The sequence below is a fragment of the Mollisia scopiformis genome, assembly GCF_001500285.1.
Source record: "Mollisia scopiformis unplaced genomic scaffold LY89scaffold_10, whole genome shotgun sequence".
NCBI lineage: Eukaryota > Fungi > Ascomycota > Leotiomycetes > Helotiales > Mollisiaceae > Mollisia > Mollisia scopiformis.
In genome coordinates, this window is record NW_017263590.1 from 1,021,107 (window position 1) to 1,038,768 (window position 17,662).

At 46.6% G+C, this 17,662-nt stretch overlaps 7 protein-coding genes across 7 annotated transcripts; 4 read left to right on the forward strand and 3 right to left on the reverse strand.

Annotated features, from left to right (window-relative positions):
• The first annotated feature begins 1 nt into the window (after position 1).
• Positions 2 to 2,157, forward strand: LY89DRAFT_614876 (uncharacterized protein). Its single transcript, XM_018210706.1, has 2 exons — positions 2 to 464; positions 513 to 2,157. Exons 1-2 carry the CDS (start codon positions 17 to 19, stop codon positions 2,120 to 2,122), a joined length of 2,058 nt encoding a protein of 685 aa, XP_018072601.1. The 5' UTR covers positions 2 to 16; the 3' UTR covers positions 2,123 to 2,157.
• Positions 2,158 to 3,770: 1,613 nt separating this feature from the next.
• Positions 3,771 to 4,767, reverse strand: LY89DRAFT_684170 (RmlC-like cupin). Its single transcript, XM_018214826.1, has 2 exons — positions 4,222 to 4,767; positions 3,771 to 4,143 (listed from the first exon to the last, which is right to left on the reverse strand). The coding sequence occupies exons 1-2, from the start codon at positions 4,374 to 4,376 to the stop codon at positions 3,960 to 3,962; spliced, it is 339 nt and encodes a 112-aa protein (XP_018072602.1). The 5' UTR covers positions 4,377 to 4,767; the 3' UTR covers positions 3,771 to 3,959.
• LY89DRAFT_684171 (cytochrome-c oxidase assembly protein) lies at positions 4,674 to 5,929 on the forward strand. Its single transcript, XM_018214827.1, has 3 exons — positions 4,674 to 5,205; positions 5,255 to 5,702; positions 5,753 to 5,929. Exons 1-3 carry the CDS (start codon positions 4,918 to 4,920, stop codon positions 5,794 to 5,796), a joined length of 780 nt encoding a protein of 259 aa, XP_018072603.1. The 5' UTR covers positions 4,674 to 4,917; the 3' UTR covers positions 5,797 to 5,929.
• A 1,081-nt stretch (positions 5,930 to 7,010) lies between these two features.
• LY89DRAFT_684174 (uncharacterized protein) lies at positions 7,011 to 8,515 on the forward strand. The gene is made up of 3 exons (XM_018214828.1): positions 7,011 to 7,523; positions 7,629 to 7,980; positions 8,118 to 8,515. Exons 1-3 carry the CDS (start codon positions 7,180 to 7,182, stop codon positions 8,142 to 8,144), a joined length of 723 nt encoding a protein of 240 aa, XP_018072604.1. The 5' UTR covers positions 7,011 to 7,179; the 3' UTR covers positions 8,145 to 8,515.
• On the reverse strand, positions 8,498 to 13,115 carry LY89DRAFT_644274 (uncharacterized protein). Its single transcript, XM_018211828.1, has 8 exons — positions 12,435 to 13,115; positions 11,979 to 12,389; positions 11,891 to 11,928; positions 11,365 to 11,763; positions 11,099 to 11,307; positions 10,558 to 11,049; positions 10,101 to 10,450; positions 8,498 to 10,034 (listed from the first exon to the last, which is right to left on the reverse strand). The coding sequence occupies exons 1-8, from the start codon at positions 12,723 to 12,725 to the stop codon at positions 8,616 to 8,618; spliced, it is 3,609 nt and encodes a 1,202-aa protein (XP_018072605.1). The 5' UTR covers positions 12,726 to 13,115; the 3' UTR covers positions 8,498 to 8,615.
• A 35-nt stretch (positions 13,116 to 13,150) lies between these two features.
• LY89DRAFT_781327 (carbohydrate esterase family 9 protein) lies at positions 13,151 to 14,934 on the forward strand. The gene is made up of 3 exons (XM_018222474.1): positions 13,151 to 13,457; positions 13,506 to 14,241; positions 14,298 to 14,934. The coding sequence occupies exons 2-3, from the start codon at positions 13,533 to 13,535 to the stop codon at positions 14,759 to 14,761; spliced, it is 1,173 nt and encodes a 390-aa protein (XP_018072606.1). The 5' UTR covers positions 13,151 to 13,457; positions 13,506 to 13,532; the 3' UTR covers positions 14,762 to 14,934.
• Positions 14,935 to 15,255: 321 nt separating this feature from the next.
• On the reverse strand, positions 15,256 to 16,874 carry LY89DRAFT_583188 (uncharacterized protein; the record flags this gene model as incomplete). The annotated part of the gene is made up of 3 exons (XM_018209200.1): positions 15,256 to 15,302; positions 15,358 to 15,706; positions 15,753 to 16,874. 3 exons carry the CDS (start codon positions 16,872 to 16,874, stop codon positions 15,256 to 15,258), a joined length of 1,518 nt encoding a protein of 505 aa, XP_018072607.1.
• Positions 16,875 to 17,662: the final 788 nt, after the last annotated feature.

Consider the following 17,662-nt stretch of genomic DNA (forward strand, 5'->3'; position numbering starts at 1 on the left):
GCAAGAATGTACGGAAATGTCGAAAACTGTTAGACTTGCTGCGAAGCTGGTGAAACAAGTTGGGACGCCAGTCGCAGAGCTTCCTGCTTTTCTGTGTCCTGGGCTCTTGCGGACAGCGCAGTCCAAGATACTGCAATCCCATAGCAAATCCTTGGGGTCTCCTTTGATTTCGCAAAGGAGATGTATTGCCTCGATTACGCACACCTCGACACAAGCTTCTGCGGCAGATTCGAGAATTGCTCTAAGGAGACTTCCACAGCAATGTATTGGGTGTGGTGCCCTTTCACAGACTGTCAACGAGACGGGTGCAGGGTTCTATACGCTGTCTAGGAAGAGTGTTAAGAGGTATTTGGAGGTTTCGTCAGATCATAAGGATTCTGCGGAAGATCAGATAGTGAGAGCAGCTTTGAGTCGGGCAGATGTTTCTTCGCCTGAGATCAATTTGGGCGGATTCGTAAAGCCAGGTAGGATCCACGAAGTCGAATCGTACACCAGTGTTGACTTTAGTACAGAATCTACAATTGAACCTCCAGTCTGCGATAGGTGCCATCAGATACGCCATCATGACACTGGGGTTTCTATCCATCATCCCTCTGCCGAATCTATCCAAGATACCATATTCGAATCCCCTTACAAATACAATCATGTGTACCACGTTCTCGACGCAGCCGATTTCCCCATGTCTCTCGTCCCAGGACTGCACAAGCTTCTGCATCTTACACCTCTCAGATCACGGAATAGACGATCGAAGACAGGAAGATTTTACCATGGTAGAAAGACAGAAGTTAGCTTTGTCATCACGAGGTCGGATTTGCTGGCTCCACAGAAGACTCAAGTTGATTCTATGATGCCTTATCTCAGAGCTGTGCTGCGAGATGCTTTGGGTAGAAATGCTAAGGATGTCCGGTTGGGCAATGTCAGCTGTGTGAGTGCAAAGCAAGCGTGGTGGACGAAGGAACTGAAAGCGGAGATCTGGAAGCGGGGTGGTGGCGGTTGGATTGTTGGGAAGGTTAATGTTGGGAAGAGTCAGCTTTTCCATAACATTTTCCCGAAAGGAAGGAGAGAGAGGGATAAACTTCTTGGGAAGAAATTTGCCCCTCCAATATTTACTGAGGCTTTTGATGAGATCCAAGAAATCAACAAGGCGCCCGCAACGTCAAGAGACCACGGCCAGGAACTAGTAGCAACATCGGGAGATGAAGTTCTGGATGTGAGAGATGAGTATAGGTCGACGGAGGCAGATTCTCTTGACACCTCTTCACTACTTCCTCCCGTTCCTGCGGAAGTCGACTATCCAGCCATGCCACTCGTCTCTGCATTACCAGGCACAACAGCCTCTCCAATACGCCTCTCATTTGGGAACGGCAAAGGAGAACTTATTGACCTCCCCGGCCTGTCTCGCGGAGATCTCGAGCACCATGTCCAGCCCGAGCACCGAGCTGAACTTGTCATGCGCTCCCGCATACGTCCAGAGCAGAAAGTCATCAAAGCTGGACAATCCCTTCTTCTGGGAGGCTTCATCCGAATCACTCCCACAACACCGGATGTGATTATATTAGCTTACGCATTCACACCCATTCATCCACATCTCACAGCAACTGAGAAGGCTATCAACACACAAATGCACAATGGATCTCCAAATGTCACGAACATTTCGCTGCCGGAAACAGCAGAGAAGATAAAATCTGCCGGGACCTTCCATCTGAAATGGGATGTAACGAAGCAGCGAGCAGGACCAGTTACCCGACCCGAGGCAGCAGGCATCAAACCAGAGAGACTACCTTATATGGTCTTAGCTACCGATATCCTAATCGAAGGCTGCGGATGGGTTGAGCTCGTTGCGCAAGTTCGAAAACGACCTGGAGAGGTAGAGCCTCGGGAAAAGGAGGAAGATAAGTGGGAATCTGAAGCAAGTCAATGGAATCAAGACCCAGATCCTAGCTGGCCAGCCGTTGAAGTGTTTACTCCGAATGGGAAGTTCGTTTCTTCCAGGCGGCCGATGAATGCTTGGTTGAATATTGCACAGAAGCCGGGAGAGGCTAGGATGAAAGGACGGCCGAGGAGGTCAATGAAGGGTGTGAAGAAGGTGGAGAAGAAGAGAGGACATACTGCGACGTTGTGATTATTGTATAGATACCCCACTCTGGAATATAATGCTTGTTGTAAGAAGAATAATTTCTGGCTGCTGGTATTCACTTTCAGGTGCATGCCCGACATCATTACATTTTGATACTTACTTTGACACTTAGTTCTTAAAATGTCTCAGGGGTACTTCTTTGACATTACTTCAAAGACCCTAGTAGACATCTTCATGCTATATTGAGCATGTGAAATATATGGCCAAATTTGTCTAGGGCTAGTTAGTATATCCACCAGATGTTTCATTTGAAGTTTTCCATAGACATGGGGGGAAAAAAGGATCCAAAACGGTAAGCGCTTTCACCTAAACTGTCCTGCGCAGGTGAAAATCCTCCGTAGACGTGCAACGAAATATTACAAGAGTAGAGCACTTTCACCTAGAGTGTTTTGTACAGGTGAAAATGCGCCGTAGACATGCAACGAAAAATTACAAAAAGTAAAGCACTTTCACCTGAAGTGGTTTATACAGGTGAAAATTCCCCGCAGACATGCAACGAAATATCTTAAATAGTAGAACACTTTCATCTGAAGGGTTCCGAACAGGTGAAAGTATGCCGTAGATGTGCAACGAAATATCTCAGGTATCAAAACACTTTCACCTGAAATATTTCGCTCAGGTGAAAGCTCCCCGCAGATACGCAACGAAATATCTTTAGTGATAGAGCACTTTCATCGGTAGTATTCTGTAGACACGCAACGAAAAATCAAAAACAGGAAATGCCTCAGCTGAATAAGGAGGCTCCTTGCTCGACTTCTGCCCCAAACAAAGTTGATCGCGACTCGGAGACTTTCAGATTAACAATGCATCTCCTTGTTCTCGTACTGTCCATCACCAATTCCTTCCACTTTCTGCTCGAAATTCAAGGCTCTGTCCAAGAATCCTTCTTTGTTAAAGGAATCGAATATATATCAAACGACAACGGCAACCACAGCTAAAAATTGATATAGCCAAGAATCGTACTAGAACAGTAGAAAAGATACCGAAGAAGTTGTCCTAGAGGCCAGTAACCTCGTTAGGAATCTTGAAGTAAAACCTAGCGAATTCCAAAGGAGCCAGGAAGAGCAGGCCCTGCATTCTTGCCAAAGTTACATGGTATTTATAGTAGAAAAAGGAAGGGAGGAGAAGCAAAAACACTTTGCCAAAAGGTGAGCCAAGAACTTTCGCACAGTAACATTCTTTTAGATTTTATATCATTTTCACATTCAGCGCACTCAGCGCATTCAGCGCGGATTGCGCATTTCGCGCGTTTGGCGGGTTTCGCGCATCTTGCGCACGCCGCGGGTGCCACATGAAGAAGTGAGGACTATGAATATATTTTGACATTGTTCGCTCGTCAGTCCATTGATAACAAAAGATAAAGATATGAAATGGATAAAATACCACGGATTTCAACTACAATGACATCGTGGCTGTAAGGTAGGTATCATATGTGGACTTGATCTACAGATATGTCACTTCCTTGCTTTCACCTGATCGAGTCTCAAAAGCTAAAATGCAAGTATTGCTTGGCCAGATCACAGAAGCACTAGCTGAGCGCTGCGAATCATACAGATTAAGTTGATGCAGTACATGGAACTCGTAGTGAAGATAGTCATTAGTACTTTCCGCTCATCTTGACCAACCCAGCGTCCTCGTTCTCCTTCTTACTCTTCTGACTCCATTCTGGTGCCTCGTCAATTCCTTCATCCTCTTCTTTATCGCCAATCTCCTTTGTGTGATGTACAGTAGTAGGCTTGTGCTCTGCAGGGGAATATATTGTGTACAAGATCTAGCACCAAATCTCATCAGCATAATTCGTCTGTGGAAGTTGATATTCGAGTCATAAAACACTGACTAGTGGTGTAGGTCCCGTGTTAACGAATTGATGTTGTGTTCCAGCGGGTACCACCATCAAATCGCCAGCCGTGACATCCTGATCCTTGCCATTGATTGTAGCTTTTCCTTGGCCACTCGTGAATGTCAAAGCTTGGTCCACGGTATGTACTTCATCGCCAATATCGCCACTTTAATGTAAATGAGCAATCAGCAATTGTACTTTGAAGCCCTTTGGAAAGCAGTAGAAATAGTCTTGCTAAACTCACCCAACAGGGATAGTCATCAGTACTACTTGAGAGTATAGACCTGTGAACAGCACCTTTCGGAACTCACCAGACGACGAAGGCAGAGCCGTAGTCATCTGTGGGAAGTAAACCATTTCATGCTTTGGAATATCTGCATTGGGTTTAAAGTCTGCCATTGTTCGTCTTTGACTGGATTGTTGAGCAGTAAGTGGTGTTTTAACAATAGTACGAACAATACTGCTACGCAAGCGGAGTGTACGAGTAAGAGTTGGGGTGAGCATGAAGAAGACGAGAAATTAAGCAGAATCAAAGACCGAAACTTTCACCTGACATTATTCAGCTATATGAAGAATGAGACTCTACCTGTGTTCTGGCCCAAGCAGGTGATGTCATGATTTTGAAGGCCCCTGATGCTTGATGCAAATCTCATCGAGTGGCCTCATCTGGCCTTGCTGGAGGTCGAATGATCGGGATTCGCATGAGCAATGAAGACTTTCGAAGCTCGAGATTACGCTCCATCTAGGAGTTTCAGATATGGTAAGAGAGTATGGTGTCTTTGCTTTCGATCGAAGTGAAGTCGGGCTTTGAAATACCGAGTTTACCCCAGACTTTTAGATCGTTGCCGGATTAAAGTTTTAGCGACATCTTCCGATTTTAGAAGCCATTCGAGACGCAAGACAACGATGAACGCAGCACTCTCATAGCTTCCGAACAACAATGCAGAGCTTCCCACGCCTGGTAACTAGCGTAGCTCGCAAAGATGCAGCTGGGGTATGCTCGTCATGTGCGAAAGGGGGAGGGCGAAATCAATCAACACCATTTTTCCAATCCTCGATGATCCGATCGATATCGAATACCTCGAAACCTAGACAAAATGTCGCCCCGACTATGGAGCAATTACGAGCACCATTTCAGAAGAAGAACAGCTCGACAATGTATTATGCGTTCAGTATCATTATGGGGACAGTGGCATTATCCTATGGTTCCGTGCCAATGTATAAAATGGTATACCACTTTCAACACCCCCCCACAAACAGCTACTAATGTACCCCAGATCTGCCAGACGACAGGATGGGGAGGACGACCTATCAAAGCACAAGGTCACGGTGGTGCAGATGGCGATCCAGCAGAGCGACTCAAACCAGTTACCGGGGCAAAACGCATCCGCATAACGTTCAATGGCTCTGTTTCCGATGTTCTTCCCTGGAAGTTCACGCCTCAGCAGCGAGAAGTTCGGGTACTACCAGGCGAGACAGCATTGGCATTCTACACAGCTACGAACCGGTCGAAAGATGATATCATTGGGGTGGCGACGTATAGCGTTACACCTGCTCAGGTGGCGCCATACTTCAGTAAAATTCAGTGTTTCTGTTTTGAGGAGCAAAGGTTGAATGCTGGAGAGACTGTGGATATGCCAGTCTTCTTTTACATAGATCCGGATTTTGTGAATGATCCGAATATGAAGGGCATTGAGCAGGTTACCTTGAGTTATACGTTTTTTAGTAAGTAGTTCCCGAGAACTTACGTAGAGCAGTGAGCTGACTTGAAGCAGAAGCGAGATACGACAGTGAAGGGCATCTAAAGCCTTATGCTTGATCAAATTATTGTATACTAGCACCGGGCGGAGCATTGGGCGGCGTTGGGTTGACAAACCCGGTTGTATAAAGATACGTTGTCTAACATAAATTCTGCTCCTCTTTCTATAAGTGAATGCAGCTCTACTCGCCTGAGGCCTTCTGCAGTGAGTCTTCCTGTGGTGTGATTTTTTGATCTGTAGGTATATAAGCTTCCCTTTCTCAAAATAAGCAGAACAACAATGACGGAAAATTCCGATGAGAATAATGATGCTGTGGATCTAGCATTTAGTAGGCTAGCATGCCGGGACAATGTCGCAAAGTATTGGCATTTTGTTTTAAGGTCCTGTCACTCGCACAAACAGTCAACGAGTCTTCGCCCGATGGCAAGCAATTTCCTTGACGACGAATTAGTGGTTCGCAATAGTCAAGTGAATAAAACGAATATGTCATTTTTCCTTCCGTCTCGAGTCTTCACCCCACTGCCCGATCACAACCAACAAATATCTATAAAAGCCAGAGTTGCTAGGTATGATAGCTCAACATTTTCAAGAGAAATTCACGCCGACATTATAGCTGCTGTGGAGCCGAGAAGAATCAGAGAAGGGTCGCAATTTTTGATAGACAATGTATGAGGGAACGAGACCTGTGCTAGAGAAGGTAGATACAAACGCAAGTCTTGACAACTCAAGTTGTCGTTTGGGAGTGATGTACGAGTTGAAAATGTGTATTGCAAGAGTTGGGAAGAAAGACTACAGAGTCTAACATTTACTACAAGAACTTCAGACAACAAAAGTACGCTAAAGACACCCTTTATCTCGTTATGAGAAAAGTTAAGTCTATATTTATTTGTGGGACTTTTGACTTTTCTCAGTAAGAATCCAATTTTCAAGCTATAAAGTTGGGATGACGAAAGACTCATGTGGCTGAATCAACCGCTGGTACATTAACCCGTGACCCGGAACTCCATGTCTCAAGTGACAGGGTGACTTGATCCCGCGCTCAAGATAACAAAACCTGCTATCTATAGCAGATGCTTCTTTGTATATAATTAATTCATTTCGCTCTTTCCAAACATTTGTAAATATAATAGACGTCGTGAAGTCATGCGGTGGAGATTATCTCCCAGAAAGTCCAAGCATCATCCCGTCCGTCCCCGTCAGCCTTGTGACACCAGCGAGGGACAAAGATCTGGATCTGGACCTGGACCCACACCCTCCAATCCCGTCAGGCTGCCATTAATTGTTCTTCCTTCACCCTGTGAAGAGAAGCCACCTCATGAACCGTCAAGTAAATTCACCTCCTCCTCCGTCCATTATGTAGCGAACCATAAATACTACGTGTCTCGAACTTACTCGCCGTTTCTCTAGATTCATCGACAACTTCAGACAGCGCTGCAACAACCATGGCGCCATGTCTGGAGTTCCTCTACGATTTGGAAAGTACAATGTCGTTTTCGACTTCAGCCACGGCCGCCCTGCAAGCTATCACTAGAGAAGTCAGCATGAAAGACCTGTCGCAAACCAACTCCGATACGGTGATGCATGACGCCTCCCCTTCATTCTCCCAATCTCGAGAGGAAACTCAGATGCAAGAAGAAGATGAGGCCGCTTCATTCGAGGAAGTGAAGGATGAGAGATGGAAGCAGTTCTCAAAAATCACTCCCTTCCTTGCCGTACCGCCTGAGATCCATCTCAAAATTATGACTCTCCTACACCCGATCGATGCTACGTGTCTCAGTCTAGTCAAGTATGTCCTCTGCTCCTCTCATATCCCACCACTGAAACATTCACGTACCTGCCTTTTCATGACTCATTTCATATTTTTCGATTTCAAGGCTCACTTCTCTCACAGCAAATACATCTACGAGCTCTCACCACCATTCCTGAACCCCCACCCCATGGACATAGGTGCTCCTTTCTCCACAGACCCGTGTCCCAAAGTCGAAGGATGCAAGCACTGTGTCCCAGTCCTCTATCATCCTGCTCATTGTGAGCTTCATTACCATCTTCGCTCGTTCATGCCTAAGGAGTTGAAATTTTGCTCGGGAAAGTGTCACAGGTACACGAAGTGCGAGCAACAAGGGTATTCGGACTCGAGCGAGATTTGTGGCGAATGTGGAACTAGTTATCGACGGCGGTATGAGAGGGGAAGACGCATGTTGGATATGATGAGGCCTGGTGAGAAGCAGATTAGGTTAAATAAGGTATGTTTTCTGATTTGTGTTTTCTCTGAAACTTGGTCTTCATTGACAACTGTCCGAGTCGAGGGAGGAAGATCGACAGTGTTTCCAGCCCAATCTGGGGGGGGGGGAATGAGAGACTTTGCTAACCAGCCCCTCAGTGGTATAACTCTACTCGTTCTACATGAACCATGCGTTAGTCTCGGGTCTGGAGTTTTGGATTTCGTGGTACCTTACATTCCACTGTATTTGTTTCTAAGCACGGTGTTTCTGGATGTGCATGGACTTCTGCGACAATGTTGAATTTAAGCATTCATAACTATTTATGATTTGCATTGCCTGCATTTGATGGGTGGTCTCGGATCAGGATTAGGCTGGAAGTCATGGTTGGAGTTAAGGATAGTGAGCGTGGGATGTCTGGTCTTCGTTTCCGACATTTGGTTAGCGAACGTCTTCCTCTTAGACCAACATTCAGGTCTGGTGCACAGGACATAGAGGCAAACTGCGCTGTGTTATAGAATGAATTTTCATTCTTGTAAGACCATGTGCTGAATAAAACCCCATGAATTTCATTCCCCGCTAGAAAGTGACCCCTAGCCAAAATGAACTCGGTCCAAACACCTCGCTATGTACGGTATCATGCTCATCATAACAAAAATCTAAGTTTCCGTCTCCACATCTGGTTGTCTTCCTTGCAGAGAACCCTTCTTCAATGTTCGCTTGACTGCGAACTTGGCTTCATCTTTTGCGAAGGCCAGGTTTCTCATTGGCTTCCATTGCATGAGGCCTCTCTGCTTTCTATGTAACCCCTTCTTATCCTCTTTATGCTGTTTGATCGAGCTCTTCGAGTTTTGTCCTTCGGTGCTGTTGCTATTCGCTTGTTCGTCTTCAAAATGGTCGTCATTCTCGGCGTCATGAATACCCAGGTCACTAGAGGAATCTGAATCGTCAGATTCTCCATCATCGTCATTGTCTTCATCCCCATCGAGCATGTTCCCATTCAGTGGAGCTTCGCGATCCCCAGAGCTAGACGTGTTAGCATTGGTTCTCTTAGAACCACGCTCATCGGCATACTGAGCTGGGTCCTGCCCGAAGGCTCCGCTCCAATCTGTGCCATCTTTCGAAAGCCATTTCTGCTTCTCTTTTTCATCTGCTTGCGAAAGAACATCTCTTCCCTGTGTCAAAGACTGATCATGAAGTTTCTGCACAGCGGGTGGCAACTCTTTAGTGACCATGTTATCACGGACGCCTTCGTCGTGGCAAGCTTCCCACGTCTCTTGGGTCTCTCTGGAGTCGTTGTCTGTGACGAACTTCGAGTGATCCTCATCTGTACCGGCTTTAAATCGACCTCGGAACTGCAGACGTCCTATTTCCTCAATAGCAATGTCCGGAATATCCTTGAAGTTCTCTTCGGTAATGTAGTTCTGTGTCAATCTCATCCCCTTGTCCGTCTTCCAGATAGGAATGCTAATGTTCTCTTCCTTGTTGTCCTCGAGGTGATGGAGCCAGATAATAGCATAGGCGTCTGCGTGGCGTTTGCTTGCTGTATGGAACTCGAACACAACCGGGGAACGGTATCGGTAGCGGACTGGAAGTCGAACATTGTTCTTGCCATCGGCTTTCGCGATGTCCCAGTATATTCCATCGCCCTCTTCAGTCTTCCGGCATTGAGTTCTGCCTATACTACCCGAAGAACCTCCAGTTCGCATCTTAAGCTTAGCGGTGGAATTGTAACCAATAGCCAGAATCTTGTCGGACATGAATTCGAAAGTTCCAACATCCCAGCCGAGTTGCTGAGGTGGGAGACGTGTCTCGACACTTCGCCAGAGGATAGATATTCTGATACGTCCAAAGCCAATGCCACCATCCAAGGGATACCATCTGGTCACCTGAGAGCTGGTTTGGAGGATATCGGAAAGCTTCAGAGGAACAACTCCGAGAATTGGATCATGTTGTCTCATGCGTTGATCACGGACTGTGACGGTGATAATGGCTGACCGCCAATCTCGCATGAAACGCTCAGTACCGGCATTGAAAATGGGCTTGCTGCTGACGACTTTCGTTCTTGTTCGGTAGACCTAGAACAGTTGATATACTCACACTACACCAATAACTTCATATAAGAGGTAAGAAACTTGACTTACCAGCTCATCGTTATACAAGATAGTGCAATAACCGCTTGGAAGTTTCTTGTGCTCCTCCTCCTTGTTTTCACCGGCTTCGGCAGCTGGTTCATATTCTCTGCCTTTGCGTTTCCCATTACTTCCCTTCATGTTCTGCAGCTCAAGATTGACAATTTGATGAACAACGACGCTGCAAATACCACTCGGCCAAAGAGGATCTGGTGGAGTGTGCACGACAGCATCTTCAGTGGCATTGTCTATAGCGCCTCTATCGTCCTGTAGTTCTTCGTGATCCCTAAGCTGATCTGGGAGATTGACATCTTTGCCATGAGTCCTGAGTGCTGGCCTGAAGTGGGGCTTGCCAAAATAGCCTATCAGGAAGTTAGCACACTGTTCTTACGGTGTTATGGTGGATAGGGCGTCTAGAGCTATCGGACATTGTTGAGGAAGTGGAGGATTTTCCCAGAAGATGACTTACCAACTTCCCAATGAAGTTCCCCGGGCATGTCGCTATCCTCACTCATGCCTCGAAGCTTAGAGTTTTGTAGATACATCTTGCCAGGGTGTTGGATCATTTTCTGCATTGAAAGCTCGACCTTTCCCACAATATCATCTGATGTCGTTCGATCCGAATCCCAAAGTTCCATGGAAAGTTGTTCATCGACCTTGATCAAGTCAGGTGTTATGAGCAAGGCACATGTCTCCTCCCAAACTGGATTCAAATCGTCCTGGATGACACGAGTGCAGTACATCGGTTTGGCGTACTTGGAAAAGCTGACAGTGATGTATGGATCACTGCCACCTCCTTTGCTGCCACGACGATCTTGCTTGCTGAGACCTGTAGCTCGGTGGATTCTGATCCAGAGAATGCCAATGGCTTCGGTATCCTTCTGAATATCGTCACCCTGCAACAATTTGCCCATATCAAGGGTCATTGACTTTGGTGCAACGTATTCATTTGCAGCGGCGCCTCGATGTTCGTTAGTAAGAGATATTTGAGTTACGGAAGGAGTACAAACCGATTGCATAGTTGACAAAATTGGAGATGAGAGGAAGGTTGAGGATATTTATTCCTGTTTCAATCATAGGAACGCAACCAGCCTGGACTTTGGGGAGTCCCATGAGCGTAAAAGTCAATGCCTTCAAGAAAGGGGGTTCGGGGGACATTTGCATCCTCAACCGCACAGTTCCCACGAGGCCCTGAAGTTCGACAAAAATGGGAACTGGCCTAGTAAAAGTCAGTATTCAGTCTTCCTAAAAGTTGTAGGACAACGGAATTTCTTACACTCCAAAAAGTCCCTTGATTCCTAAATAGAAAACGAGCTGCATGTGCATGTTTTTGGCCTTCTCAGAAGTATTCCCGCTAGAAGGCTTAGCATGATACGCAAAAGAGCATTCCAGGTTGTAATAGTCTCCGCCTTCCTCATCTGCTGCTAGTTCCTGAGGATCTTTGTTTTTCTCGTTTTGTCTGTGGATGTCATCTTTCAATTCCTGCACATGTCCATCTGGCAGAGCACGCAAGCTCAATATCCGGAATGGGTTGTTTCCTTGGTTGATTTCAGCCACACGGACATTCTCGATAACTCCTGGAACCGAAGCTTGCATGACATCCTCAAGAGTATCTGCGACTGAAGCGAATAGGTCTGGATCAATGAGACCCCACATAACACCTAGAAATGTATTCCTGGATTCAGAATGCTGAGATCAGTATACGTGCTTATCAGAGGACGAATGTCCCGAGAATTTGGGACATTCATAGCTGCAAAGAAGAAGCGCAATAGAAGTTTCCTCTGAGCTGGCAGGTCACTTACATCCACTCTACCGATTCGGGGATGAGATTTGCAGTGGCCTAGTTGCATAAGTCAATCACTTTTTTCAGGAGAGGGTACTATAACATACCGTCTTCCCGCGAACCTTCTCGCTCTCCCACTCATGCTCACGTCCCGATCGAATCACTTCCTTCATCCATAAGAAGACACCTGAGGCAATACACATGCCAAGAGGTACAAGACCATATAATGCACCTCCAAACATCTTCCCAAGAACCACAATAGCTATTAGGATACCTCCAGCCAATATAGTCGTTTTCTTCTCGAATGCCTCGTACATCGGTTCATAGCTGATCGACGGCGTGGGGTGGAAGAGGATATTTGTCTTTTCTCCATGGATTGGGACATCAGATGTGCTTCCAGGTTCGACTGGGTCCGGAGGTGCCGTAATGTCCTGATTATTCCTGTACTCTTCTCCAGATTGTGTAGGGTCTGTTTTAGCTGTTGTTTGTTTGCCAATGTTCGCATTCGGTACAGACAACTAGGATAATAAGTTTGAGTCCAAGATCCATTAAAGAATCCTCACCTGTGGGCTGTCTACACTCTTCATAAAGTCCTTGTTAACATCTTCAATTGTGACCTCTTTCCCAGTTACAGGGTCAGTAACTTGCTTCCTACTCCCAGGCACACCAGCCTTTTGGCCATTGACATGGTCTACTGCCTCACTGTTATTCTTGTTCTGCATCTGCTCGTTGATTCTCTGATCTCGTTCTTTCTTGTCGGCATCCAGACTTTCGACAAATCTTTGGATGTTGGGAATGGGGTTCGCTCCGGAATAGTGCCCTCCGGGCCCTTTCTTGTTCAAGTTCGAAGCCATCTTGATGTTGTTGTCTTCAAGTTGATCGTAGGGTGGTATTGTATCCCAGCCTCAGAGCTAGAGACCGCAAGCAAACGACTGGAACAAAAAACAAATCAGCAACGTTGAGACTACTCAACCCTGGAGTTTATCCCAGCTGAAGAAAGAGTATGAAAGAAACGAAGACAACACAAAACAAGTGAAATAATTAAGTTCCTTCCAAGCTTGAAGAAGCCAAGCTCCATGTGATGTCATCGCTAGCGTCCCCGAGCCGCGTATGTGGCTGGTGAACCGTTGTACTGAGTGCCAGCTTCTGGCTGGAACATGGCGAATTAGCAGCCATGTGAAGTATTACAAAGCTGTACAATACACGACCAAGTGACATCTCGCTTCCTTAAAGAGACATTCAAGAATATGTGAAGGAGTTGAGCTTGACCCCTATTCTGAGCTCTCGGGGATCGACTCCAGGGAAGCGAAGCTACCCCTGTATCGCCTACAGGGCAATAGTGGGGTAACAACGAATATGCACGTCTTCCACGTCTTGGGAGTTAGCATCCAAGTAACGTTCCTTTGCTTCATCGTATATCAGTATGGACATTATGATATCTTGAGTCTGTATTTGAGCATCTCTCACCACTGATAGCTCTGGTTGACCTAATTCTAATTGATCATACGCCTTCTCTACCCCTCTTCTTATCTTTTTGTGCAAGTCACCATAGAATGCTCATTGGCTAGACTTCTGAGTCTATATATGTATCACTCTCTTCCCAAAACTTGAATGCCATTACTAAGATACCACAGTACACATATACTACTCCGGACCTCAAAATGGCAACCCAATTCGTCAACTGCCGCCAATGTATATCCGGCACCCTCATCTCCCGCCCCCTCACCATCTCTTCCTCCGGCCTCATAATCCCCAACACGCCCCTCCCACCCGGAACCCAAACAATCGACCTCCAAAACGCCATCATCGCACCTGGCTTCATCGAGCTGCAAATCAACGGCGCCCTCGGCTTCCACTTCGCTCACGCCAACACCCCCGAGATATACACAGCCGGTGTGCAGAAACTAGCTCGCTTCCTCCCTCAGACTGGCGTCACGGGATTCTTCCCAACTGTGCCTACTGTATCGTCTCGTGTATTCAAACAAGTCCTCCCTCACCTCGCCCCAAGAGAAGAAGAAGGTGCTGCAACCGTGCTAGGCGCTCATGTCGAAGGACCCTTTCTGGCACCAAGTAAGAAAGGAGCGCACGATGCTAGTAATATGTTCATTCCCTCCTCCGCAACCCTAGAAGGCGTTTACGGGGAGCAAAACTTGAAAAACAGTATCAAAGTCTGTACTCTAGCACCAGAACTACCCGGTGCATTAGAACACATCAAGAAATTGAAGAATGAGTACCGAGTCAGTGTCTCTATGGGCCATTCGGCTGCGAATTATGCGCAGGGCGTCGAAGGGATGAAAGCTGGCGCGAATCTGATTACGCATACGTTTAATGCGATGAATCCGCTGCATCATCGGGAGCCTGGATTACCTGGTATTTTCCCCTTTCAATACTATCTGGCAAAGTGAGAAGTTTAATATTAAGGATAGGGCTCCTCTCCTCGCCAACTCCCCCCTATTTCTCACTAATAGCCGACTCCATCCACCTCCACCCCAACATCGTCGTCTTCGCCTACCGCTCTTCGCCGTCCCATTGTATCTTAGTGACAGACTCCATCGAGCTTTCCGGGCTACCGGATGGTATTTATCCTGGGCACGCACAGATACCGTTGCAGCAGCAGAAAACCGGGAATAAAGTCACGATCCTCGGTACGGATACGTTGATTGGGACGTGTATCGGCCTCGATGAGTGTGTGAGGAATTTGATGGCGTGGGCGGGCATTAGGGTCGAGGAGGCGGTGAGGTGTGTTACGGAGAATGTGGTTAAGGCGGTGGGGATTAGGGATAGGGGGATGTTGGAGGCGGGGAGGAGAGGGGATTTTGTTGTGTTGAGTGAGGAGGGTGTGGTGGGTAGTACGTGGATGGCGGGGAGGAAGATCTGGGAGCGTGCTTGATGGAGCGGGAGATGTAGAGCAGAGCGAAGAGGAGTGAATGGCTCGGTTGTCTGCTCAATGAGCTTTGTGATTAAGTCAAAGTGTTCGTACTCATATCAGAGACTTTCTCAACATGGGAACATTTTAATGTACGAGATTTTAGATTCGAGACAGAGAATACAATACATCCGAACGAAATCAAAATGTCGAGCTCGAGTTCAGAGGTCGAAAGGAATTACTTGGTGCACCCAATTTTCACGCCAAGATAGACAATTACCAAAGACTTTTTCCATTTGAGTAACAAAGCCACGCTTAGCAATGGCTATCCTAATGTCATTCCTACTAGCAATTATTTTCCGCCATAGAAGGAACCTATGCAATGCTACCAGCAAAAGGGTATACGCTCAGATTAACGCTCATGCCAATGTCCCAATTCCCCTTTCAATGCAATACTAAACAAGCAAAATATGTGCCAGTAAGAGCGGAGTTTTCGTCGTAAAGCAGAGGGGAGTTCCTCAAATATCTTTCAGACCTCCAATAACAGCCATCAAAGCAATAAGTGCTATACAACCAATCAGTATAACCTTCAACGTCAAGCAGAGAAGATGTTCACTTACCAGCAGCAGCAGTTACAATATACAAAGCCAAAGTCCAAGCAGTAACCACATCCCCTCTTCCATTCATGTACCAGAAACCAATAGCCAAAGATAGGAGCAGCGGAATGGCTACGACAGTGCTTAGGCGATAGGAGGACCAATCGTAGATCAGTTGTAGAGAGTATCTTCCCTCTAGAGGATTGTTCTTGCAATCATTGAGATTCTTGTATACCCATCCTTGCCAGGCTCGTGCAACATCCTCGTCGTGATGGCGGTAAGAGGCGTTGTATGCTAGGTACATTTGCGAGAGCACAGCTTCTTGAGATGCGTTGAGAATTAAAGGGATATGGGCACCGCGAGAAATGTCACACTGGCTCACGTCAATATCTGGGCTGCAAGAGCGTTGGGACACTTACCTTGTACAAGCCAAATCCTCTCAGGCCACGCAAGGAAAGGAATCTTCGATAACCTCTAACATTCCTCTCTCCTTTTCTCATGGATTTGAAGAGCTCCTCAGGATTATCAAACTGCATAATCCGCTCATTAGGATCACTAGCTGAATGAACAAACCATCCAATCACAATGTACGGCTTCTGTGGAGGCATTATGATCTCGACTTGTTTCTTGATATGTTCTCTCGTTGCTTCGATCCGATCCTCGAAGACTGGACAATGACCATGTGAGGAACGACTATGTCTTGGTCTGGATCCTGAATGGTGGGAATTGTGAGAATGACTGCTATCCTGGTGTCTGGATTCGCTCAGACTATCTCGAATACGTCGAATGACACCAAGTTTAACGTCGGACGTTTGACTTGCCTCGCTGGCGAAGCTAGCTCGAGGGCCTTTCTTTATAGGTGGGGTCGGGATGTCAAGTTGGAGTTCTGACGTTTGTGTTTCATCGTTGATCATGATCCTTTGATCGGGTGGCTGATTTTGCTGGGTGGTTGGCTGAGTTTGTCGTCCTCGTGTAGGAGATTCATGAAGCGCCATACGAACACGTCTCTTTTCTTTGAGTCTACACAAGACTTTCTTGGTAGCTTTCTTCAGGATCCTGCGTCTTCGGGCCATGAGGTAGAGAAGCCATAGACGAGGTTCGTCCATTCTTTTCAACCACTGAATTCTTGCGTTCCAGATCGATCTCTGTCGATACATGGGAACGTTCCACCATTTGACCGCATGAACCAAATCCTCCAACCTCTTCTGCTCTCTTCCAAAATCGTCGAACATAGACTTGAACTCATCGTAATTGTAGTTCTCGGGTTCATCAGTTTGGAGTAATTTCAAGAAGAGTCGAGCTTCGGTTGCTGTCAAGCCGACTCGTCTTCCACATCTCTCATCAGCCCAGAAGACGTTGCCATTATTGGATTTGATGATTGGCGGAATATCGTCAAGCTCAATAACCTCAAGGGATCTCCTTAGTGGTGCACAAACCCTGGCAGAGGAACGGCCCGATCTGGGGAGCAGGGGATCATTCGGGCCATCCAGATCAAGAGAAACCTTGTCGTATTGGTTTTCTAAATCAGATGAGGACTGCATGATGGATTTTGCTATCTTGCGACGCCGGATACGAGTTCACAACAAGTGATAGTTCAGTCGAGAGTTGTTGGATATTCTTCAGAACCCTGGATATTGAAGGAGCAACGTTGCCTATTTACTCGCGAGTCTTACTGAATGAAGATCTCCCACCGTATCACTGCCAAGAAGGGAAACTCGTAAATGTATTCAGCTTCTCCGTGTGAAATGAACAAACTGCAGTGAGATGAGGCTGCAGGTGACAAGGTGCAGCCTTGGCAAGCAAATATGGTTGGGGGCTGAAGCCTAAACGTCGCGACAACAAATCGAGGGTGAAGTGAAGTAAGTCGTCATTGGACAAGTATTGCGATGATTTGGATGAAAGAGACTTAGCCTTGCGCTCTGTGTGACTCTGACGAGTGAGCCTTGTCATTGTTTGCTCGTGGTTGGATCACGAGAACGCCACTGTCTGAAAGGGGTAGGAAGCAAACAATGTCGAACAGGTCCGCCGGTCCGATATATGGTCTTAGATTTTCTGGCCTCAAGGGACGCTGAGCTTACATCCGCATGTTAAGCCTTCCTGACATGGTGTTCTTGCCCGGTTGACACAATTTAATAATACATCACCATCACGTGAACCCCTATCTTCACAACCTCGGAAATTGGGTCTTCTTCCTCCTGAGGTACCCAAGCTTCAACTGATTTCTGGAAGAGCTCTTAGAAGACACTATGGTGCTGAGAAGCTCTATATAAGGACTTGCCTATGGAATAGTTCGAAGATCATCAGGCGAGTACTATCACTAGGTGGTCAT

Bases quoted from the DNA above. Each gene is read 5' to 3' on its own strand.
- LY89DRAFT_644274 (XM_018211828.1), bottom strand. From the start codon at position 12,725: ATGGCTTCGAACTTGAACAAGAAAGGGCCCGGAGGGCACTATTCCGGA. The intron at 11,929-11,978 runs GTATGTTATAGT...TTATGCAACTAG, and splicing joins AGAAGGTTCGCGGGAAGACG to GCCACTGCAAATCTCATCCC. The intron at 11,308-11,364 runs GTAAGAAATTCC...GACTTTTACTAG, and splicing joins ATCAAGGGACTTTTTGGAGT to GCCAGTTCCCATTTTTGTCG.
- LY89DRAFT_614876 (XM_018210706.1), top strand. From the start codon at position 17: ATGTCGAAAACTGTTAGACTTGCTGCGAAGCTGGTGAAACAAGTTGGG. The intron at 465-512 runs GTAGGATCCACG...ACTTTAGTACAG, and splicing joins GGGCGGATTCGTAAAGCCAG to AATCTACAATTGAACCTCCA.
- LY89DRAFT_684170 (XM_018214826.1), bottom strand. From the start codon at position 4,376: ATGGCAGACTTTAAACCCAATGCAGATATTCCAAAGCATGAAATGGTT. The intron at 4,144-4,221 runs GTGAGTTTAGCA...TTTACATTAAAG, and splicing joins CTGATGACTATCCCTGTTGG to TGGCGATATTGGCGATGAAG.
- LY89DRAFT_684171 (XM_018214827.1), top strand. From the start codon at position 4,918: ATGCAGAGCTTCCCACGCCTGGTAACTAGCGTAGCTCGCAAAGATGCA. The intron at 5,206-5,254 runs GTATACCACTTT...AATGTACCCCAG, and splicing joins CCGTGCCAATGTATAAAATG to ATCTGCCAGACGACAGGATG. The intron at 5,703-5,752 runs GTAAGTAGTTCC...GACTTGAAGCAG, and splicing joins CTTGAGTTATACGTTTTTTA to AAGCGAGATACGACAGTGAA.
- LY89DRAFT_781327 (XM_018222474.1), top strand. From the start codon at position 13,533: ATGGCAACCCAATTCGTCAACTGCCGCCAATGTATATCCGGCACCCTC. The intron at 14,242-14,297 runs GTATTTTCCCCT...TATTAAGGATAG, and splicing joins TCGGGAGCCTGGATTACCTG to GGCTCCTCTCCTCGCCAACT.
- LY89DRAFT_684174 (XM_018214828.1), top strand. From the start codon at position 7,180: ATGGCGCCATGTCTGGAGTTCCTCTACGATTTGGAAAGTACAATGTCG. The intron at 7,524-7,628 runs GTATGTCCTCTG...CTTCTCTCACAG, and splicing joins ACGTGTCTCAGTCTAGTCAA to CAAATACATCTACGAGCTCT. The intron at 7,981-8,117 runs GTATGTTTTCTG...CCAGCCCCTCAG, and splicing joins AGCAGATTAGGTTAAATAAG to TGGTATAACTCTACTCGTTC.